Source organism: Excalfactoria chinensis, chromosome Z (assembly GCF_039878825.1).
Source record: "Excalfactoria chinensis isolate bCotChi1 chromosome Z, bCotChi1.hap2, whole genome shotgun sequence".
Classification (NCBI taxonomy): domain Eukaryota; kingdom Metazoa; phylum Chordata; class Aves; order Galliformes; family Phasianidae; genus Excalfactoria; species Excalfactoria chinensis.
The window spans coordinates 10992341-11017322 of NC_092857.1; the positions used below are offsets into that span (position 1 = coordinate 10992341).

At 38.7% G+C, this 24982-nt stretch overlaps 1 protein-coding gene across 4 annotated transcripts in view; it reads left to right on the plus strand.

The window, feature by feature from the left end:
* NIPBL (NIPBL cohesin loading factor) overlaps positions 1 to 24982 on the plus strand; it is a 136885-nt gene that overhangs the window by 46570 nt on the left and 65333 nt on the right. For all 4 annotated transcript variants that reach the window (XM_072358832.1, XM_072358831.1, XM_072358829.1 and 1 more), the window contains exons 3-8: positions 1067 to 1232; positions 1651 to 1781; positions 7275 to 7374; positions 9110 to 9261; positions 10340 to 10491; positions 15035 to 15128. In XM_072358832.1, coding sequence (XP_072214933.1) covers positions 1067 to 1232; positions 1651 to 1781; positions 7275 to 7374; positions 9110 to 9261; positions 10340 to 10491; positions 15035 to 15128 — 795 coding nt within the window. The remainder of the gene's footprint in view (positions 1 to 1066; positions 1233 to 1650; positions 1782 to 7274; positions 7375 to 9109; positions 9262 to 10339; positions 10492 to 15034; positions 15129 to 24982) is intronic.

Below are 24982 nucleotides of genomic sequence, written 5' to 3' on the forward strand. Positions count from 1 at the left end.
TTTAGCACATAAAGGAAATGAATTATTATCATACTGTTAAAATTTGAAAAAAACTTTCTAAGAGCAACTACAGTCGTATACACCAAAATTGAGTTTAATTTCCTACCTTAGTTACGGACAAACAACGAACAACACAAACCAAAACTGGTGTATTTGAGAGGAAAAAAAAGAATCTTGAAATGATTTTTTGTGTTCTTCTGTTCTAAGATGTGAAATTGGAAGATGCTATTTATATATACATTATGTGTGTATATTTGTGCATGCCTAACAGTGGACCATGAGGCTGCAAATCATGAGTTTCCGAATTGTCTAGCGTTAAGTATTTACAGATAAGATTCTAAGGAAAGTCAGTGTAGGTAACTGGTAGAAGTCACTGGCCAAACTCCCTCACACAAGTGGTTTTGATTTATGTCAACATACTGTGGTTATATACGTTATACTAGTAAAAATAAAACAACAAAAACAACTGGAATCCTCCCCTTCAGAATTTCCCAGTATAAAATAGAAGACACGCAAGAACATATTTGATTTATGTTGTTCTTTTTTGAAGCTGTTTCTAATTGTTCAGCTGAAACCTTCAGCCTGGAGTTTTAACAAGTTTGAGTATTCAGGTTCAGCTTGTTTCAGAATCTTATTTATAAAACCTGTGTTTTCATTCTTTCTGGCTTTCTCTTCTCCTGTAGCCCTACCAATCACCTAGTCATGGCTTGTTCTTGATATACTTCTTAGACATGTATATGTAAGAATGCCCTCTGTAAATGTTCTATGCTTATTTGTAATCCAATTTAAACATTGGTGTTTTACATTAAACAGTTAAATCCTTTTTCCTAGATTTGTGAATAGATATTTTCATTAAATTATCACAATCATCACTTGCCTTCTCTTGAGAAGATAACTTATATAGAAATTAATACAATAGAAGAATAAACTGAGAATGTAATTAATGGCTCTGTATTTTAAATGTATTGGCCAGAGTTGGTTTTTTTCTTGATCATACAAGGGAGTAATATTTGTGGATTGTGTTCTGTGAAATGTTTCTGAACTTCTTTAATTCCCCTGATAACAGTTTTGAACCAGCTGCCTCTTCCATCACCTTTACCTGCTACAACAACAAAAAGCCTACTCTTCAATGGACGAATAGCTGAAGAAGTGAACTGCCTTCTGGCTTGCAGGGATGAAAATCTGGTTTCACAGCTCATCCACAGTCTCAATCAGGTGTCAACAGATCACATGTATGTATTTCGTACTTCACACTGTCCTTGTTCCTTGAGATTAAAATGAACAAAGGTTGAATGGCATGTGGGAATCTGAATGTTGGAATCTGGCAGTTTTTTATTAGGTTTGTTTAGCAGACTACCACTGTGTAAGACTCAATTGTTTCATGTAGCTCTGAAGTTTAACTTCAGTGTTAGTGATAGTGTTTCTTCTGATCTTTAACGAAGAGATAAAGTAATTATTAATTAATAGTTAATAATAATTAAGATGGGGAAGGGACAATGCTTTGCAGACTTGTTTTTTTCTTTCTTTATTCTAGCAGTCTGATTTTTTTTCTCTCATTTTAGCCATTTTTGTTCTTTTTTAATCTGGCCATCATTTCTCAAAATTTGAAAATACATTTCATTCTTTATCTGCTTTCTTCCACAATCACAGAGAATTGAAAGATAACCTTGGCAGCGATGATCCAGAGGGAGATACACCAGTTTTGCTGCAAGCTATCCTGGCAAGGAATCCTAATGTTTTCAGGGAGAAAAGCATGCAAAACAGATATGGGGTACAAAGTGGTAAGAATTTTCTATTATTTACCAATAATAATTATATAATTATATATAATTATACCGACAATATATTTATGTTGTATATATTTAAGGGTCTAATACTAAGAACAAACATGTATGGACTACATCTGTGGTATCTATGCCTTATTTTGTGTTTGATAATGATAGTGAGCTTTATATCTTGACATCTTCTAAAAGTGATTATATTAGTGTAAGCAGTGAAGTAACTACGAGGAATTTGGGGAAATAATGTTTTATTTCCCTACTGAAAGCTAATTTATGGGATACTTGATTGGATTTGATTTTAAATTTTTTTGAATTTCTTTCTGACTAAGTTTGTATATAATAGAAGCTAGAAAAATACTCCTTGATTTTCCTGGAAATCTGTACAATCACAGTTTTTAATACTACTGGTTCTTCAGTAGCTCAAGTTTAAGGAATAAGGCTAAGTGAAACATTTGCAACAGCTTTCCTCTGCTACTCCCCTTCTCAGTGTTTTCTGATGCCATATAGATTTTACTGTCTTTTACACTTTTATACTGACTCTCTTCTTAGGTGTGTACTGGTAAATAGCAAAATGGAGAGGAGGAAGCACCAAGCAAGGGATTAGTGAGACAGGTTCTAGATTTGGATCTGAAGACTTTCTCTTGCGTCTGAAGTCTCTTCTTTAAATATCAAACTGTATATTGATTAGGAGAATTTCCATTTTATACAGCATGCAGATATTGCTAACATTGTAGAAATACTAATGAAAGCATCATAAAAGTCTACAGAGGATGAAAAGTTGAGGCGTTTTGAAAAGGGAAAAAATGTTAAGTGATTAAGCTCATTCACCTAGGCGAGCAATTAAAAAGCCATGTAAGATTTGAAAAGGACTTGCATAGGACAGAACATGCAATGTTTCTTGAGAAGATGCAGAAATTTTATTGAATGAAAAAGTAAGCCTGATTCCAAATATTTACAACTTCACTGATCCTGACATTTAAGCTCTGATATCAATTACCATATGAGGTGTTCAGTGGCGAATGTGGTAGAATGATTTTTCCAGTTGTGTGAATTGTTGCAATTGTCCTACCCATTCACGGAGTGGTACCACAAAAAGACTCTGCCTTGGTGTTTTGCACCTGTTTTGTTTGATAAAATAACTTTTTCTAGTGGAAAAGTAGCAAGTTTTGGAAGTCTTTCATCCAGCAGAAGATTCTGAAAGAAAGAAAACAAAGCCAGAGACTTTCTTTCTAAATTTTGTTGATGGTGTTGTTCAGAAGGGGAGAATCTTCTATAGTTTGATTTTAGTACATTGAGAGTAATCCTTCATAAACACCTCTATAATTAGTACTTACATTTCGCTTTATGCTTGAAGGAAGGTATTGGTACATAATTAAAAATAAGCAATTTTAATAATGTTAACACATGTTTCAAAGACACATTGTGTTAACAATGTTTCAAAGAACCAGAAGAGATCAAAAAAAAGAATTCCTAGATCGTTCCATTGTATTACATACTTTTGAATTCATGTATCATTGGAAGCATTGCAATGTAAGTGTGGAACTGGAAGACTGGAGAGAAAGAAGGAAGAACGGTAAAGCATACCTGTAAAAACTATTTTGAGAGGAAGATAATGTTGGGATGAATGTTTGAAACAGATGGACAAAGTGTGACACCATTTTCAGTGGGAAAAGTCAGTCTCTTATCTTGGTATATGTGAGTCTTTAAGCTAAGTTTAGGAAACTTTTGGTAGTCTTATTAGCTGTTAATATATCCCATTCAGATATCCAAGGTGAAAGGGCTTGGATATGGTTTTTATCAGGGCAGGAAAGCTTTGCTTTTCTTCTGTTGTGTGGACAGGTTTTATAATCTCTGTAGTCAATATTTGCAGAACAATATGGTAGAGATCTTACAGAATGCATTTTTTTTCAGCTTGAAGAATGATTTTTTTTTTTCCTAGTATTTCAAGCTCATCTCTTTTGATTTCTTCACTGTCTTCCTTCTGAATACTGTCTTTCTACCTTCTGTTGAATCCATTGTGCAGAAAAGTCAATGCTAGGTGCTGTGACCCAGTATTTGTAGTCCATGCAATTGAGAAGGAATGAAGAAAGGAGACCCTCTTACCTCTGGATTACCTTCAGTCTTGGGGTGGGCCTCGGCTCTTGGTTCACTTTGGTCAGTATCATCATTTTCATGGACAAAGTGAACTCAAATTTATTTATTCCCACCTTCTTCTCTGATGTAGGAACAGAAAAACATAGAGTAAAATTATTGGTTCAGTGTGATTTTTTAAAGGAAGCAAAGGCTCCAGAAAGCTAAACAGGTTTTCAGTTGTTGTAAATACAAGCTAAAGCACAAGCAGAATTTTATGCTGTCTCTTTCCCCAAATGGATATTCATCTGTAGTTCAACAAGTCTAGAACTAGAATTGGTATTAGTTGTGATTAACGAATATGATGTGGCAACTGAGAGGAGCCTGAAGACTGGAGGAAAGCAAATGTCACTTCTATCTTCAAAAAGAACAGGAAGGATGATCCAGGAAACTGTAGACCAGTCAGCCTCACTGAGATCTCTGGGAAGATGATGGAACAAGAACTTGAAGGAGAAGAAAATTATCAGGAGTGTACTCAGCATGGATTCACCAAGAGGAAGCCATGCTTCATCAACCTGATAAGCTTCTATACAGGAATGACCAGCCTGGTTGATGAGGGGGGAGTACAGGATATTGTCTTCCTGAACTTCAGTATGGCTTTTGACACTGCCCCCATTGGATTCTCACAGAAAAGCTGATGAAATAGTGCTGGGTGAACAAACAGTGACGTGGATTGAGATCTTGACTCAGAGTGTAGTTGTCAGTGGTGAAAAGTCAGTTCAAAGAAGACAGAACCAGGCTCCTTTCGGTCATGTCTTGTGTCAGGACAAGAGGCAATAGGCACAAACTGAAACAGAATTTCCACACTATCACAAAGCACTGTGTGAGTGACTCAGGTCTGGCACAGACTGCCCAGAGAGGTTGAGGGAGCCTCCTTGGGGGATCTTCAAGGCTGCCTGGATGTGGTCTTGGGTACAGCACCCTTCTCTGGGTGTCTCTGCTTGATCAGGGCTTGGACCAGATAGTTTCTTTCCATCTCAATCATCCTGTTATTCTGTGAATAGTGCAGGAATGAGATAGCATGTGGGTAACTTTTTTTGTTTGTTTGTTTTGTTTTGTTTGTAAAGAATTTATTCTGCTAAGCTAAAACCCACATCAATTTTAGTTTAGTTTCAATTTAAGGAGAAATATTTTAAAATGCAATCACTGCTTTAAAAATAAAATGAAACCTTTTCTGTATAGTCTATATAAAATTGTACAGCACCTGTATAGTTTTCACATGGGCATGTTCTGTCATCTTCCTGTATATTAGTAATTAATCTTACAATTGTGCAATGATTTGAGTTGGGAGGTTCCATTTCACCTCTTGAGCAAAAATGCAAGACTCTTCCTCTATCATAGCTTTTCTATTAAGCCTGATATCACAAATCCACAATGTTGTTGTTTTTGTTTTGTTTTGTTTTTCCAGCTTTACTGTTCTCAAAATAAGGAAACTTAATTCTTTCTTACCTGCATGACTTGCTAATATTCTTGCAGGACAAGATCAAAATTCTAGTTTTGGTCCTGTGTGTTTCAGCTTAATTGGTGACTAGTTTTTTTAACGTATCTTTGCCTGAACACTCTGTCACAGAATCATAGAATGGTTCGGTTTGGGAGGGACCTTTAAAGAAATCTGATTCTGAAGTCCTAGCCATGGTTATGCTTGCCCTGACTTAGTGATCGCGTTGTCTAGTGTTCAACCTGGACTTTAGCACCTCCAGGGATGCAGCATCCACTGCTTCTCTTGGCAGCCTGGTCCAGAACCTCACCACCCTCACAATTCAAATAGTTTGGCCAAAAGGAAAAAATAAATAAATTATAACTACCTGATGAATAATATGTCTTTGCTAGTGTCTGCAACACATGAACAGGGCGCTGAGGGAACTTCCTGCAATAGAAAATCACTGTACAGGAAATGCCCAGGGAACGTTTTTCACATTCCTCCCTGCGGTTTGTACCTGTGGACAGGAGTTTATTTCTCACTTGCCTCTGTGAGAGGCAGCCAGTGTTCATTTAAACAAGTTTCACAGGAGTTGAGGCATTCTCTACTGTTACTCAGGATAATGAAATAACACTTCTAGTGAAGTATGAAAACATCTGATTTTTTTTTCAGCACAACTAGGGATGTTCACTCCTGATCTAGGTTTGTTTAAATGTGTTAATTTGATTGGAACACAGCACTTCACACCTACTGGGGTGGTGGTAATGGCTGCATTCCTGAGGGGTTATCACCTTGCGGTGCGTGGCCAGTCAAAACCAGGCTCTGTGCAACCAGATCTTAACTGTAGGTGTCCCTGTTCATTGCTTGGGAGTTGGACTAAACCTTCAAGGGTCCCTTTCAACTCTAAGGATTCTATGATTTTGTGACAGTACTTAAATGATTGATGACTGCAGGCACTCCGGACTATGGATAGAATCTAAGCATTCTATCAAATCTTCAGTTTAAACTATTGCAACATTGATGTGCTTCCATACGTTTCTGTGAGTCATTTGTTAAGGCTTCCTAAACTGCAGTTTGTACATGGATTCTGATGCTGTTTAAACATGAGACATTTTATTCTGTCATTAAAAACATGTGGTTAAAAGTCATGCAAGTTTTTATGTACTTTCACTATTTTAACTTCCAGTGTCATGTGGTTGTTAGCAAATTCTTTATAATGGTATTGTAAAAGGAGAAAAAAGATTGACTTAAAATCTCACTGATAAAGATGTTGTGGTACTTGTGACCTGATATATGTTGGTCAACTCTTGAGTTTCCAAAACATGGGTCTGGAACTGTACAAGCTGTAGATATCTGCAATTAGGGACATTGTCTTTGCTTTGCAGTATAAAATACTTCAGCACACTGATACACTTTGTAAGTGTAGTAGATGCAGAATAGAAAGATGTTATCATAAGTGGAGAGGAAACTGTTTGTTGTTACCCAAGTAAAAGCAGTGAGAAAGTATCTCACACCTTTCTGCATGAGATGATAGTTACCTCTATTTGCTTAAAAAATAGGAGATAAACTTAACGAGTCCCTTTGGTTTGTGAAGTTCCTGAATTTTTATTAATTAGCTCAGTAAAAATGGTACATGCTGGAGTGTGAGTGTATGTCCTGCTTTAAAATGTTTCTATGTAATAGCAGGTTTTGGCTTGCAAAGTTTAAAGAACTAAGAGGAAAGAAGTCCAGTTGAAACTTGTAACTGAATTAACATTCCTTTAGGAATGGTTTTTGATTTTGTAATGTAAAATATATTCTTACATTGAATGAATGTTATTTGACGTTTTCTAACAGTTGCAGACATGTAACATTTTCTACCTTCAAAGTTATTGATCTCTTGGCATATAGTCATTTCTGAAATAAAATGCATATATTTAATACTACTGTCTTCTTTTCAATAGGGATGATGATTCCACAATTTAATATTTCTCAGAATTCTATGCGTGGTAGTCCTGCATCTTCCAATTATCAACAAACCACTATTTCACATAGCCCTTCCAGGTAATGCAATATTTTAAATGAGGGAGGGAAGGGGCAGCAAACTTAAAATGCTTCCTACAGTGACATTCAATTCTAGTTTTGAGTAAATGAACGAAAGTAAGAACATCAATGTCAAGATTAACCCTGAATTTGTCTGCCAGTAGGATGAATTTCTGCTGCTGAAAAAGGCAAATGTAACATTTACTCACTTTATGCGTGTCAGTTAATTTTGTGTTGTAAGGACAAGTCAGGATTCTCCACTCTCTGTTCTCTTGCACGATTTTGGCAGATTTTGCTTCTTTCTTAAGGAATCCTCCTGCCTTCTACTACCCCTTCAGTTGTTTTCTTTCTGTGTCAGAGTATGAGGGAGAAGAGAGTGTGTTCCAGCACGGGTAGCAGTACTAGTATGTCAGAAGAGTGGAAAAAAAAGTCTTGTTAAAAAGCATGGAATACTACTCTACCAGTTACACAAAAGGCCATTCATAGGAAGATAGGTCCAATGGTTCAACCATCAGCTTCCTCTTCAACTTTTTTGTACTTTTTCAGACTCCTTCAGGTAAGATGTGCCTTTAGGCTAGGTCTTTGTGAAAACAGGTACTGTAGAATAGAGGAAGAAATTCTGTGTGCAGTTTCAGCCCAGTATGGGCTGCTGGGCTGAAACTGAATCAGGAGATATTAGACATTATTATTAAAATTAAGTGTTATTTCACACTTCATTTCAAGTTAGTGTAGTAATTGTTTTGGCAAACAGGACGCTTTTTATCTCTACAAACCTCGCTACACTGTCAAGAGTAGTGGTTTTATTTTATTTGTTGGTTTTATGTTTAAAAGTGGCAAAGAAGAAGGTTTCATGAACTGAGAATGTTACAGTGTGCTGTGTTTTCTCAAGATCCTTGCAGGATCATTGTTTTAGATATTTTGCTATGTCTTTCTGTGGAAGCTTACCTTCACAGAGTTACTGCCTAAAACAGAGTTGTGAATGCATGTATTTGTTTTATTTATTTTAAAAAGCAACACAAAACTGATGAAAGAATGTAAGCTATATTATACATACATTATCATCACAAGCCTGTTTGATTTTTATAATATTCTATCTCTAGTATCTGTTCAGGAGAAATCCAATGAAAGAATAAATTATTTTCAGTAAACTTTGCATCAGGTTCTACGTAACTGCCTATATTCCTGTATCTTGGCAGCGTAGTTGTGTTCACAGAATCACAGAATTGTAGGGGTTGGAAGGGACCTCTAGAGATCATTGAGTCCAACCCCCCTGCCAAAGCAGGCTTCTTACACCACAGATATATAAAGTTATTTGAAATCTTATTGGAAATGTCATACTTAAATCAGATGACTTCCTTGTTAATTCTAGTGAGCTTGTGGTTATTTGATAATAAGCTGTCATTTTCATTAAAGCTTCCAATAAGGTTCTAATAAGATACAACTATTGAAATTTGCCTTATTATGGTAAATATCTATAACTTGTGTTGCTGTTTGCTTTCGCTAGATGGAAATCTTCTGAATGCTTTTTATCCTTTTACTAGTATAGTACCTGTTTTCTGACTATTAAGTAGTAATTGAAGTTGAGAAGGCACTGATGGATTTAAATGCTGCTTTTGAAGAGATTTCTTCATTGCTTTAGAATTATATTTTTTCCAGAAGTTAAAATGTTCCAGATATATACTATTTTAAAAGGAATAATGGCATTGCCTGAATTTGCTTTTACAACTTCTCAAATCCTTTAAAATTTTGTTTTTAGCCGGTTTGTGCCACCACAGACAAGCTCTGGTAACAGATTTTTGGCACAACAGAACAGTCCAGTGCCTAGTCCATATGCTCCTCAAAGCCCTGCAGGATACATGCCATATTCACATCCTCCAAGTTACACACCGCATCCTCAGCTGCAGCAAGGTAAGTCTGTGATGTTTGTTATATTCTCCTGTGTCATGTCAGTTTTCCTTTCATGTGCACATTTCATGGCTCTTGAAAGAGTCACGAGCTAAATATGAATCTTTGCATTGATAGAAGTTTTTTTTTTGTTGTGTACTTAGCTTTGTTTACCTAACTGCAGAACATCACAGAATTACAGAATATTCCAAGTTGTAAGGCGTCCACAGGGATTAAGTTAAACTCCGCACAGGACTACCCAAAAATCAAACCCTATCTCTGAGAGCATTGCCTAAAAACCACTTGAACTCTGGCAAATTTGGGCCATGACCAGTTTTCAGAGGAGACTGTTTCAGGGGAGACTGTTTCAGGGGAGACTGTTCCAGGGCCTGATCACCATTTGGTGAAGAACTTTTTCCTAACACTCAGCCTAACTCATCTCTCACACAGCTCTGTGCCATTCCCTTGGGTCCTGTAGCTGTCACAAGAGAGAAGTGATCAGACCTGGTTATCTGCTTTTTGTCTCTAGGTAGTTGTTGGCTGCCATGTGGCCTCCCTTCATCCTCCTCTGGAAATTACAGTTACAGTATTTAAAAAAAAAAAAAAAAAGCCTCTTCACGTGACATTTCTTCCCAGTCTACACCTATTTTACATAGTTATCATGTATATATGACAACTGAAAAACAAACCCAAGGCTTTTATTAGATGTCCATCGTTTATCTGCACCAGCAAAAAAAATTCATTTTTTCCTGTGTAAGTTTTGCTGCCAGTTTACTTTAATAAACCTTTGTAGTGTAAGCCAGGCTTATACTAACTTGGCCCAGAATAGATGTGGAAAGAGCTTGCCTGATCTGTACATGGAACTTGAATTTTAAAAAAGATTTAAAATCTAAATCTTGGATACCTGATTTTATTCAGGATACTTGTGGCAATAGGATATAATCAAGAGAAGCTATTCTTGTCCAGATTCCAGACCTCTTGTATATAGCTCAATAATTTCCTCTTTTATAGTAATATTCATAAAATTTTAAGAGCTAAGGAGTGTGTATGTATATATCAGCATTATTATTTACTTTTTTTTTTTTTTTTTTCTCTATTTCAGCTTGTCCTATTGTCACAGCTGGGATGAGGAATCTCCATGAAAGTAAAGTTTCAAGTCAGTTGTCTGGAAATTCAGCTAATCATCATGCTGATAATTCTAGACATGGATCAAATGAAGACTACCTACAGATGGTGCACAGATTAAGTAGCGATGTATGTTACCTAAATCAATTTATCATAAAACATATTCAGTCGCCTTGTAAGACAGATATTTTACTGTGTTGATTTCTAAAACCACTGAAAACATTTAAGTTTCAGATATATTCACTCAACTGGGCAACTCTAACATGTGATGTTTCATTTCTTGTAGAAGATGTCTCTTTGCTTTGCGTCAGTTTGTAGCATTCTCTTGAAATTATGATAAGCAAAAAATTTTACTTATTTGCAAGTCTATGTTAACAAAATGACAAGGTGTCAATGCATTTGTGACATCAATATATTGATGCTAGCAATACTAGATTCTAAGTAGGTGTACAGTTATCTTGTCTCTCTAAATACTCCTGTACTTCTCAATTAGACTTGACATATTTGAGCAATATATCCAGTAGCACTGTAGTACTGTCAAAGGCAAGAGATCCTACAGTCTTTCTTACTAATCTACATTATGGTTTGCTTTCTTTTCAAGACATTTTCTCCTTGTGGCTTTGGTTCATGTGGTAGTAATTCTTTCTGATATCTTGAATGCTAATATCTGAAAAAAAAGTTCCCGCAGTTTTTGTGTGGATTGATTTGTTTTTTTAAACTATTGATTAATTTCAACTTAAATCATGCAGATGTGGCTTGATGGTTCTTTAAAAGCTTAACATAATCTCTTAGCAGCTCTTGAGAGAGAGCATCTGATTTTTGTAGTATTTTTTGTTTAGGTCTTTGAACTGTGAGGTCAGTACTGTAAGTATTGATGCCTGCAACATAACAGTATAACAACAGTTAACAGATTTCATCAGAAGCTAGTTGCTGGTCTATTTTGGCTTCTCAGGTGGTCTTTCACAACAGCTATGAATCTCTGGAATAGGAGGGATAAGCACATAAAGACATGGTTGAGGATCCATCTATGGTACAAGAGTCACAAGGGTTAGGTCAACTGATTCCCAGCATCATGACCATGTCTGTAAAGAAAACAGTGTGTTTTATTGCATGCATGACTTCCTTCAGAGGGGAGCAGGGGCCTGATCTGCCAACTAGTCACTCAGCAAATTTTGCTTATTCCCTGGGTATTTGGTTAAGGATGTTTCCCGGTTACTTGAAAGAATCATAGAATTGTTAATGGTGATAAAGGCCTCTAAGACAATAAACTCCAACTGTCAGTTCATCACCATCATACCCACTAAGCCGTATCCCTCGGTGCTACATCTCCATCTTTCTTGAACACCTCCAGACACAGTGACTTCACCACTTTCTTGGGCAGGCTGGTCCAATGCTTGATCACTCTTCAGAGTAGAAATTTTTACTAATATCCAACCTGAACCTCCCCTGGCACAATGCGGGGCCATTACTTCTTATCCTATTGCTAGTCACCTGTGAGAAGAGATGTATTCCCATCTCGCTACACCTTCATTTCAGGTAGTTGTAGAGAATGATAAGGTCTCCCCTGAGACTCCTCTTCTCCAGACTAAGCAATCTCAGTTCCCTCAGATGCTCCTCAGACCCTTCACCAGTTTTGTCACCCTTCTTTCAACGTATTCCAGCTCCTCAGTGTCTTTCTTTTGTAGTAAAGGGCTCAGAATGGATCACACTCAAGGTGAGGCCTCACCAGTGCAGAGTACAGGAGCACAGACATATCCCTAGGTGGCCACGTTATTTCTGATACAAGCCAGGACAACCACCTGGGCACATTGCTGGCTTGTGTTTAGCTGGCTGTTGCCTATGACCATCAGATCCTTTTCTGCAATGCAGCTTTCAAACCATTCTGTCCAAAACTGGTAGCATTGCATGCAGTTGTTGTGACAGCTCATCTTTCAGCACAAGGTGATTGTCTGTTCTTATACCATTAAGATTTCCTTCTTAAGAAAGCATCCAGCCTTCCTGGACTGCTTTACTTTTCAGTAATATCTGTCAAGGGACTTCTTCAACCAGTTTCCTAAATAGTCCAAGGTCTGCCCTCCAGAAGTCCAAGATTTTGCTGGCCTTCCTCCTGACTTCACCAAGAATTGGAAACCTATTACTTTGTGGTTCTTATGCCCAAAAGGTCTTCTGATCATGTCTCCCATCATGCCTTCTATGTTCATTAACAGCAAGTCTAGTGGGATAGCTCTCCTGATAGACTTTCTTAACAACTGTGTCAGGAAGTCACCTTCCACATTCTCCACAAGCCTCCTAGACTGTTTGCTCTCTGACGGATTGTACTTGTATTTTCAGCAAATGTCTGATAAGTTGAAGTCCTTCACAAAGGGTTAGGGCAAGTGATTGTGTGGTTTCTGCCAGCTGCTTGTAAAATACTACTTCTGTCACTTTTTCCTGGCTGGGTGATCTGTAACAGACTCCTTCCAGGTTATTAGCCTTGTTGGCCTTCCTCTGATCCTTAGCCGTAAGGACCCAACCTTAGCATTATCAGCTTTGAGCTCTACAGGATCAAAAAACTTTCAAGCATAAAGGCTTGTATGTTCCTTTAGGTTATCATCTACTCTTGTTTTTTTTGAGGAGTCCAAGAACAATCAAAAGAGACTTCATGACACTGAGGACATTTAGAAATGCAAACGCTATTCTCCTTTATCTTTCCAGTTGTAGGGAATGATACTGAAGAAACAAGCATAAAAGGTGAGGTGGATAGATAGTGCTGCATGTAAAGAATGTGCTGGATTGTACAGTGCTTGCTGCCAGGACTGGAAGCCTCTCTAAGGATTTAGGATAAAAACTAATAAAACAAGTATTGTTATATGAATCTACTATAGATCACTCAGCCAGAATGAGGGCAGAAGTCTGTCTTGGCTGAGCAATCATCTTCTTCAGGAGCAAAGGTTGGAAAAAGAAACAGCATGGACTTTGGAAATACTGTTCACCACTGTAGGCAGAAAACTGGGAGGAGAAAGAACGATATATAGCCCTGAGGGTAGATAGGCCTTGCGGTGATATATTCATAGATCTGAGCACAAGACAATCTATAACCTTTTTTGTGTAATTATAGTTGCGGTCAGGTGGAAAACTCTTTCTTTTATCTAATAGCATAAACTATACCTTTGCATGGCATGATGTGTATGGTAGCTGGTCTGCTACTATGCACGTGAGAACTGTCTGTTTAGCCATTACTAAAGGAGAAGTGCAATTACCCATCTGTGTAGGCTTCTATCTCCTTCAAATGCCAGTTTAGCTTTCTGACTTACTGCTACTGATTTTGATTTATTTATTTATTTATAGAAGCATGTAGAAACTTAGAGTTGAATCATCAAACGTTCTATTAACTGAGCTGAAATTGACTATAAGGTTAAAAAGTATTTAGAGACAGAAATTTCAGGTTAAAAATAATAATAATAATAAGAGGAAGAAGGGAAAAGGAGTTCTATGAAAGCACTCTGTGTGCATACTGATAACTTTAAATGAGTCACACTAGATTACTAGTAGCTGAAATAATATTAGGAATGAGATTAACCTTAGAACATCTCTGCAGTCTTCACTCTGTAAAATATTTAATTTTAAATAATCAACTTTTTACAATTTATTTGTAATTGCAGGAATTGTCTTCTTGTAGATGTAAAAGTTGTTGATTTGTTTGTGTTGTTGTTTTTTTCCCCCCAACAGCCCTATAATTGTTTAAAAAACAATGCTTATGATAGAAAATACCCTTCTATCAAAGTTTAAATCTACTTCCTTGACTGAATCTATATACTCTTGGCCAGCAGAGGGCTCCATGACAGCGATTTAAGGAAAATTGGGAATCTGAATAACAGTTTTCATATTTCATTTTAAAATACAGATGTAGGGGAAAAAGTCACATTTACATTCTTAAAGATAGAGGATGAATGCTCTTACATTGCAGTTGGTATTGTATTATGAAATCTGTCAGAATTTAGGAGTCCCATTGAAGCAAGTTGCTTTGTGCAAAGGTAGAAGAATAGTAAAACTTTTGTTGTTGTTTTTGCTGTGTTGTGGAACTTCTTTTAATTTCCATCAATTTGTTTTCCATAAAACTGTCTAGATAGGCGATTAACTAGCTAAAATCACTCAGACTGTGTCAAATGCAAGACTATCTGAACTGCTTCATTGGGGGTGTTGCAGTTTTTGTGTTTTTTTTTTCTTCAGTCCAGTTGTGTGGTAGGGATGCTGGAGTGTATGAATTAGAACTTTTGTTTTCTTTAAATGTTAAACTGCAATGGCATTCTAGATACGCTTTAGGGTTAGGCTAAGTGGAAAAACTGTTTAATGTGTTTTAAAAGCTAATTTTTCTTCTCAGTTTTATTTGTTTGTATATAGAGTTCATACTTCTGCTTATCAACCTTTCACTATAAGGCTCTTATATATTTGCTTGTAACAAGAAAGTTCTACATACGAATATTCTGGTAATTGTTTCTTCTAAGAGCTGATGTGCTATGGAGCATTACTATATCACAGTCTAAATTCTAAAGATTTTCATATAAATAAATAGTTTTCTAATACTTATTGTATTGTTTTTCAGCTAATTAATTTTATTAATGTATGTACTGATTTCAGTCTTTATTATATGAAATAATCATGCTCATACAATTTTTTATCATTGTCACTTTAGGATGGCGATCCTTCAATAAGAAATGCTGCATCTTTTTCCTTGAGGTCACCACAGTCAGTCTGTTCTCCAGCTGGAAGTGATGGAACCCCTAAAGGTAGTCTAGCAGTCATATGTGTCAATGTATTTTTCTTAATTTAAAGGAACAGAGAGTTTAAAGAGGTAATTAGTTAGTCCTTCTGAATTCTGTTTTCCAACAGGACTAAGGAGTATGTAATTAGATTTCAGTAACAAAATTATTTTGAGCCCTCATCCAGAAGAAATTTCTGGAGGTCCAAAAATTGACAAATGGTACTTCAAAACATATCTCAAATTAATGGAGGACAGAAGGATTCAAAATCCTTTCTAAAGTGAGGATTGAATTGTTTATAAGAATGGATTCAGTTGCTCTGCATAACAAGTAGTTTCAAGGCAGCATTACGAGTATTTAACTCTTGACCACCTCAAAAGTGTTTTAACATGCAACTCTTGTCTTAATTACAATCATCAAATTTAAAGATCATGAAATTGAAAGTAGTTCAATGAACACAATACACATAGCATAAATGAAACCTGAACACATTAGCTATGGAGAAGGAATAGGGCAAAATGTCAGTTGAAATGGAACAGAAAAAATCTGCTCAAAATAATTCTTTATGCTAAAATCTAGAAAGCATACCACTACTTATAATGTTATTGTTAAAAAGCAATTATGGAGATGCATGAGACTTAGTGAAGCAGGGAATTGAGTGTATTTTTGGTAGCAGTTTTTAGTACTTACGTATTATATAGGAATAATAGGAAGGTACAAGAGTGCTTTCTTCTTTTCTAAGACTGGGACACAATTGATTATTTCTGGATACTCAGGTTAGGTTGATAGGGAGAAGGGACTGACTGCAGAGGTGGTGAGGTTATTAGGCTTGTTCAGCTTGGATAAATCAAGTGCTCAGAGTCAGAGAGAGCTTACAGCAACCTTCCCGAACCTGTGAAGAGGCTCTTCAGAGTGGTTTGGAGAAAGTATGAGATAAAATGAACATAAATTGAAATGGAAGGTTTTGTCTGGATATAAGGAAAACCTTTTTAATTATCAGGACAGTCAGTCACTGCAAAAGGTTTCCCAGAATATCTGTGAGTTCTCTACTCCATGAGGTTTTCAAGTATTAAACTGTGCATAATGATTTGACTTTGCTCATCTTGCTTTGAGCCAACAGATGGACCGTAGACCTTCTGAGGTGTTAATGAAATTATCCTTTGATTATGCAACTGCTAATTGATCTATGTGGTTCATCTAATATATACGTATATTGGCAGTGATGTAAAAAGAAAAAAAAAAAGTGACTTCAATGCAAGTGAAAAGTATTTTATATAGCGTGCCAGGAGCATCATTATTTCAGGAGATCTTGTGTGAAAGGACTTGTAAGACTTGTATAAATGCCGAAGACTAAACGTGGTTGTATTTCTTAAACTAATTCCACAAAATCCATGTTTGTATTCACAAGACTTCGAAACTAAGCTTCTTCCATTCAGATATGTGATAACTACTCAGTCAGAAGAGTATTTAAATTATTTTTGGTTAAATTGCAGCTGTCTTAATTGGCTGTCTCAGAACCCATTTTGAAGAGATATCTTTTTTTCTGAAAACAGTCTGATTCTGCTGTTCATATTGTATTGTTTCAGCATTAGGGGTACTGAAAAAGTGCAAGAGATATTTTTTTATTTACTTACCTGTAAGAGTTATTTTTCTTGATGATTAAGCATGTAATTGCAATAGCGTTACTAGTGGTGGTACCACTGCGCCTTCTTTGAGGATAATGAAGCCTGATTGAGAGAATGAGTTCTTGATGCTTCAGAAACCCTTCAGAAACCCTTCCTCTAATCTGATTTTATAAATTTACTGAAGACATCAAGATAATTACAAGACTGCTTAGTGTGTATGATTCCTGGCAGTGAGTTTTTGGCTTGACTTGAAGTGAAGGTTGTTGATCGTGCTAGTAAATTTTTCAGTGACGAGAAAGCAAGTAATTGTGAAATTTTCATTGCTGCTGTCAGTAGCCTTTGAAAGGTTGGTTTACATGTTGTGAACTGCAGTAAAGAAAATAAGCAAAATATGTACTTGTATGGGAGGACAGAAAAGAATGGCACTAGATGTGAGCCAAGAAAAAGATCTCAGAGAAGGATATTAAGATATCTATACTTTCTTATGTAGTATAGAAAGGTGAGGCAATTATTGAAGATTGCATAGCATTTCTGTACTTTTGACTTGGAAATAGCGAAAGGCATGTGGTGATCTGGAGATTGCGGTTGCAAAGTCTTGGATCATTTTAAAACAGAATGATAGCTGTCTGATTGACAGAAATTAAATGAGGAGTAAATTTGGTTTGTAACTTAAGAAAATATTTGAGAGGGGACAAGTTATATTTGTTCTTTGGGTTGGCTGTTCACTTATTGGATGGAGTATAGTTTCTCTGATACAGAAATTATTAGTTTGCTTCTTTTGCTCCTGTAAAGGTACCAGAGCAGTTGAAGTTTTATGCAGAAAGTTTTAGGTTGGACTTTATCCTTCCTTGTTAGTATAAATTCTAGTCTTCTCAGTATGAAAATAGAGTTCTGGCTCTACTTTCTGCTGTTGTCTACTACCTTATCAGCTGTCACTGAAAATTCATTCCTATGATTCATCTGTGAAGAAGAAATTTCCTTCTGTTGATCTCATAAAATATTTTGTGGAATCCTTTACCCAAAATGGTAATGGATTTATAAAGTCCTTTGTCTGTTTGTTCTACCTTCCTACCACTCTGGAACTTTAGAGAAGAAATATATATATATATGTGTGTGTGTGTGTGTATATATATATTTTTATTTATATATAACTTTTATATATATATATTGTATATGTATATAAAAGTTGTCTTTAAATATGTGTGTGTGTATATATATATCTACACACATACACACAAACATATATATACACACACATATTTAAAGACAACTTTTAAAGATGTCTTGAGGAAGACTTCCTTCTTCACGGAGGAAGGAAGGGATGCCATTCAGAGGGACCTTGAGAGGCTAGAAAGGTGGGCCCAGCTGAACCTAATGAGGTTCAACACGGCAAAGTGCAAGGTTTTGCACTTGGGCTGGAAGAACCCCAGGCATCTGTATAGACTGGGAGGAGTGATCCTTGAAAGCAGCTTGGCAAAGAAGGACCTGGGGGTCTAGATGGATGAGAAACTTAACATGAGCCAGCAGTGTGCTCTTGCAGCTCAGAAAGCAAACGGTATCCTGGGCTCCATCAGGAGAGGGGTGGCCAGCAGGGAAAGGGAGGTGATTGTCCCTCTCTACTCTGCTCTTGTGAGACCCCATCTGGAATACTGTGTTCAGGTATGGAGTCCTCAGTACAAGAAAGACACAGAGCTGTTGGAAAGGGTCCAGAGGAGGGCCACAAGGATGGTCAGGGGGCTGGAACACCTGCTCTATGAGGGCAGGCTGAGGGAGCTGGGCTTGTTCACCCTGGAGAAAAGAAGGCTGCTGAGTGACCTCATTGCAGTCCTTCAGTACCTGAAGGGAACCTATACCCAGGAGGGGAGTAAACTCTTTGAAAGGGCCGGTAATAGTAGGACAAGAGGAAATGGTTTTAAGTTGAAAGAGGGAAGATTTAGGTTGGAGGTCAGGAGGAAGTTCTTTACTAGGAGAGTGGTGAGGTCCTGGAACAGGCTGCCCAGGGATGTTGTGGATGCCCCATCCTTGGAGGTGTTCAAGGCCAGGTTGGATGGGGCCCTGGGCAACCTGATCTAGTAAACATGGAAGTTTGGTGGCCCTGCCTGGCAGGGGAGCTTCATGATCCGTGAGGTCCCACCCAACCTGGGTAATTCTGTGATTCTGTGAGGTTTAAACCACTGCTTTCCAAAGAGAAGAGTGCCTATTTCCTATTTTTATAGTCCTGTTTCCATACATTTTTGGGAATTCCTAGGGAAATGTTTGCAGGGAATAGCAACAACCCTTAGTGAGCTAAGCTTTGGCACCTTTCCCCGCCCCCCTGGCCCCTCAGCCCCTGGAAATATCTTGCATTTCCTCCAGAAATTATTACTATTTGTCTTATAGGAAGTAATTCAATATAGCCTTCCGATATTTTATAAGACAGTGAGAATTATAGTCATACCCAAAAGTTTTTTTTAGAAGCTGCTGTCTTCCAAACTAGTATGGGAACCTGATTATTTTCTGAATAATTAGATAAGATCACTTTTATTTTCTCAAGTATTTATAAGACTTCTCCAGAGAGATTCTTTCCTACTTGGTCTCTGTATGTCGTGGATTGTAAGGGGAACTACAGATGTTTTCAAATCTCTGCAGACTTCAGTGCTGCCAAAGGAAATATAATCTCTTCCTCTCTCCATTGAATGAAAGGTTGAAAAAACTCATTCTGAAGTATTTTCTGACAGGGTCAAATGAAGCATTCATTCTTTCTTCTTCAAGTTTTAACTTTTTACACAAGGATGCTTCCAAATGCAGCAGTTTTAAGCTGGAACAGCCCAAGCTGATTTCTTTTCATACAGTGTTTCAAACTGTGGAGAAAATGGTGGGACTCTTCCTTTAAATTTATTGAAAGAGTAAGTGGAAAATGAATAAAATCAGTTCCAATAAAAAACCTCCCAAATCTGTGTTGTTTACCTGTCTGATATATTATCCCTTTAAGTCTGAATTCTAAGTGAAGTTACCTATTTGAAAATATATATCAGCATAGTTTGTTAATCAAAAGGAATACATGTATATATTTTATATTATACAAATTTTGGGAAGATTTCCAGAGAGACTCTGAAATTTCAGAAAATAAAGCACCAAAGGAACTGAGGGCTTCCTATCTGCTTACTCTCACCCTGGGTGAGCTGCGTTAGTGTCACTCCCAATGATTTCTGTCTAGTTTCCAGCTAAAATGTCACCAGTGATTTCTTTTCTCTTGCAAGTTGTTTGAATTCCTACTGCTAGAAAGCAATTTTCCTAATGTTTTACCTGAAACATTTTTGTTGGAGTTAGGAATAACACTTCTTGATTTCTTTACAGTGATTGAGGAAAAATGATTCATGTCCCTTTGTTTCATATAGCATTCATGCACATATCAGAGACTGTTATAGTATCTTCCACCATCTAATCTACAGATTGAACAGTGCTGCTTCTTTCTATCATCTTTATATAAGTATGCATTTCTAAGCCTCTAAATGTCTTTTGTGTTATTTGAATTCTATTTTGTCTATTTGTCTTGGTGTTGTACTGCCCTAAGTTGTACACACAACACAGCTTGAAGACTTAGAAGGAGGAATAGTTAAAAAATGACAAAAACTCCCAAAAACTAACCAAAACATTCACTGTAATCATTAGATTAGTGAAGGCAATCTCTAATATTCTATTAGTTGGAAAGTTGCCGTTGACTGATGTTTTATTTTTGCTACTCTTAGGACTGTGCTCTGCACTGGTTTGCCCACATTCTGTTCACCCATTTTTACCACAAATGAGAAGTTGTTTAGAAAGTCATGCTTTAAGTGTAAGTGTGACATTAACTTCTCTTTATTTCTCACTATCAAACTGTTTTGATTTGATGATATTTATTCTTAGCAAACTCACTTTGGAATATTACCTCTTAATTATTCTCTCAGTTTGTAAGAGAGAAAGAAATTGTTCTCCTAGAATGTGTTGAAATTATGCAGGCCGTGCATATCACACTAGTCAGCCCTTTACAAGTCTTTTCAAGAGTCCGTGTTTGCTTTCAGAGGGGTGAAGGAACAAATTATTAGTATTGATTGTGAGTTGTTTTAGCTAGGTTTTCAGGGAGAGTTTGTCTGATTCTATCCATCAGTCTCACCTCGGTGCCTGGGAAGGTTATGGAAAGGATAATCTCAGGTATCATCATGGACGAACTAAAGGTCAGCCATGGGATCGGGCCTAGTCAGCATGGGTTTATGAATGGTAGATCCTGCCTGACTAACCTGATTTCATTCTATGACAAGGTGACCCGCTTAGTAGATGAGGGAAAGGCTGTCGACGTGGTCTACCTGGACTTCAGTAAGGCCTTTGACACTGTCCCCCATAACATTCTGGTAGAGAAGCTGGCTGCCCGTGGTTTGGATGGGTGCACGCTCCGCTGGCTGAAGAACTGGTTGGATGGCCGGGCCCAGAGAGTTGTGGTCAATGGAGTGGAATCCAGTTGGCGGCCGGTCACAAGTGGCGTCCCCCAGGGCTCGGTGCTTGGGCCGCTTCTGTTTAACATCTTCATTGATGATTTGGATGAGGGGATTGAGTGCACCCTCAGTAAGTTCGCAGACGACACTAAGCTGGGAGGGAGTGCTGATCTGCCTGAGGGGAGAAGGGCACTACAGAGAGACCTGGATAGACTTGATCGATGGGCCAAGGTTAATGGAATGAGTTTCAACAGGGCCAAGTGTCGGGTCCTGCATTTTGGTCATAACAACCCCAGGCAATCCTACAGGCTTGGGGAGGTGTGGCTGGAAAGCTCCCAGACGGAAAGGGACCTTGGTGTGCTGATGGACAGTCGGCTGAATATGAGCCAGCAGTGTGCCCAGGTGGCCAAGAAGGCCAATGGCATCCTGGCTTGTATCAGGAATGGTGTGGTGAGCAGGACTAAGGAAGTCATCCTGCCCCTGTACTCAGCATTGGTGAGGCCTCACCTCGAGTACTGTGTCCAGTTTTGGGCACCTCAGCACAAGAAGGACATGGAGGTACTGGAGCAGGTCCAGAGAAGGGCAACGAGGCTTGTTAAGGGCTTGGAGAATCAGCCCTATGAGGAGAGACTAAGGAAGCTGGGGCTGTTTAGTCTGAGGAAGAGGAGGCTGAGGGGAGACCTTATTGCTGTCTTCCAGTACCTGAAAGGTTCTTACAGTGAGAGTGGGGCAGGTCTATTCTCACTACTGACTTGTGACAGGACGAGGGGAAATGGCCTCAAGTTGCACCAGGGCAAGTTTAGGTTGGATATTAGAAAGAACTTCTTTACAGAAAGGGTGGTTAGGTACTGGAATGGGCTCCCCAAGGAGGTGGTTGAATCGCCATCCCTGGATGTGTTTAAGAGCCGCTTGGATGTGGTACTCAGGGATATGATTTAGCAGAGGTTTGTTGTTGTGGTATTGTTTTGTGGTTGTTTTTTAAGAGATAGGCTACTGGTTAGGCTGCGGTTGGACTTGATGATCTTCAAGGTCTTTTCCAACCTGAGTAATTCTATGATTCTATGATTCTATGATTCTATTATAACGAAGTTCAATCCTTGTAAAGGTGATTAAGAAGATCATATTACATAAAAAAGAAATATTTTGTTCTTCCCATTTGTACAATGTAATTGCTGTTTCTTAAAATCTTTTGGCAGTAAGTTGTGAATGTTCCTCAGATTCTGTCAGCACCAGCTTCTCAGCCTTTCCAGCAGACAAACATCAGTACAGTATGGATGGTCAGCTTCTGCTTGCAACTCTGTTTCTGATACAAGCCAAGATGCCATTGGCCTGGGCACACTGCTGGCTCATGTTCAGCTGAGCATCAGCCAGTACCCCCGGGTCTGTTTCCTCTACACAGTCTTCTGGCCGCTCTGCCCCAAGCCTGTAGCTTTGCCTGGGGTTGTTGTAGCCAAAGTGCAGGACTTGGCATTTGGTCTTGTTGAACTTGATCCCACTAGCCTCAGCCCAGCTATTCAGCCTGTTCAGATTGTTTTGTGGGGCCTTCCTCCCAACTTGGTGTCATCCACAAACTTACTGAGGGTGCACATCCAGGTCATCAATGAAGATACTGAACAGGATAAGCCCCAACACCAACCCTTTAGGAAACACCACTTTATGACCAGTTTCCAAGTGGATTTTAATCTATTCACCACCACTCTCTGGGCCTGGCCCTCCAGCCAGATTTCTGCCTAGCAGAGGGTCCATGGCATGGGCTGCCAGCTTCTCCAGTAGAATACTGTGGGAGACAGTGTCAAAAGCTTTGCTGAAGTCTAGGCAGACTACATCAAAAGCATTTCCCTCATCCATCAGGCAGGTCACTAGATCACAGAAAGAAATCAGGAAATTAGGAAATCAAGTAGGGCCTGCCTTTCCTGAACCCATGCTGGCTCTGCTCAATTTCCCAGTTGTCCTGCATGTGCCACACATCTCCCTCAAGATGATCTGCTTCATAACCTTTCCCATGACCCAGGAGAGGCTGATGGGCCTCTAGTTGCCTGGAACGTCCTTATAACCCTCCTTGTAGATGAGAGTTAAACTGGCAAGCTTCCAGACCTCTGGGACCAGAGATGCTGAAAGGTGATGGAAAGTGGCTTGGAAATCACCTCTGCCAGCTCCTTCAGTACCCCCAGGTGGACCCTGTCCAGTGCCATGGACTTGTGGCAGTCCTGGTAGAGTAGTAGTTCTCTAACTGTTTCTACCTGAATCATGGTGGTTTATTCTGCTCCCCATCTGAAACTTCCAGGTCAGGGGTAGAGTACCTGGAAGGTAACTGATCTAACTGTTAAAGACATATGTAAAGAGAAGGCATTGAGAACCTCAGCTTGTTTCTCAGGCTTATTTGTATAACAGTTTTTTGTCCTCTTTTACCCCAGCTGCCAAGCTAAATTTAAGCTGGGCTTTTACCTTCCTAATTTTCTTCCTGCATATCTGAACAGCTTCTTTGTACTCTGCCTGAGTTGCCCATCTATTCTTCTCCGGGAGGCAGGTTCTCTTTGTCTCCTAGGACCTCAAGAAAAGCTCACTCATGCCAGTTCTCTTCCACACCAGCTCATCTTGCAGCACAGGGGGACAGCCTGCTCCTGTGCCTTCAAGAGTTTCTTCCTGAGGTGTGACCAGCCTTTCTGGACCCCATTACCCTTCAGAAGTGAATCCCAAAGGACTCTCCCAACAGTGTCCTGAACAGTTCAAAGTCCTCGCTATGGAAGTCCAAGGTAGCAGCTTTGCTGCCTCTTCTTCTAACTTCACTAAGAACAAAGAACTCTACCATTTAAAAGTCACTCTGTCCAAGACAGCCCCTGACCTCCACATCTCCCACAAGCTCTTTTCTCTTTGTGAACAGTAGGCCTAGCAGGACACCTCCCCTGGTAGGTTCTCTCACCAGCTGCAGCAAGTTATCTTCTGTATATTCTAGAAACCTCCTACACTGTTGCTTCTGCACTGTACTGTATTTCCAGCATATGTCAGGGATGTTGAAATCCCCTATGAGAATAAGGGCTGGAGATCACACAGCTTCTGCTGGATGCTCATAGAATGCCTCATCTGTATCTTCATGCTGGTTAGGCAGTCTGTAACAGACTTTCACATGGATGTGTGCCTTGTTAGCTCTTCCCTTGATCCTTACCCACAGAGACTCAACCTTATCATTCCCAACCCTGAGCCCAACATCAAAATGTTCTCTAATGTAGGGAGACACACAACCACTCTTCCTTCATGCCTATCCCTTTTGAAGAGCTTATAGCCATCCATTACATTGCTCCAGCTATGGGAGGATCCCACCATGTTTCAGTAATGGCAACTAAGCTACAGTATTGCATGCATATTGCACGATGACTTCCAGCTCCTCCTGTTTGTTGCCCGTGCTGCATGCACTGATGTAGTTTCATTTCATCTGAACTCCTTATCTCATCCCCAGAACCAATATCATTCCTCTAGGCTCATCTCTAGTGGGCCTGGTTTATCCCCTGCACCCCTTTATCTTGTTTAAAGCCATCTCAACGAGCTCTGCCAGCTACTGGGCTTGGATCTGTCTCCCCTTGGAGACAGCTGAGACCCATCAGCAGCCATCAGGCCAGGCACCAAGAAAACCACCCCATGGTCAAAAAAACACCCAACATTCTTGCTATTGCTCCAGCCTCTCAGCCATGCATTTGTGAGATGAGTTTTCTTGGTCCTCTCAAGTATCCCTCCCTGCCACTGAAGGGCCACAGGAAAGGACCACCTGTACATCTGCTCCCTCTTTGTTCACTAACTGCCCTAATCCCCAGAA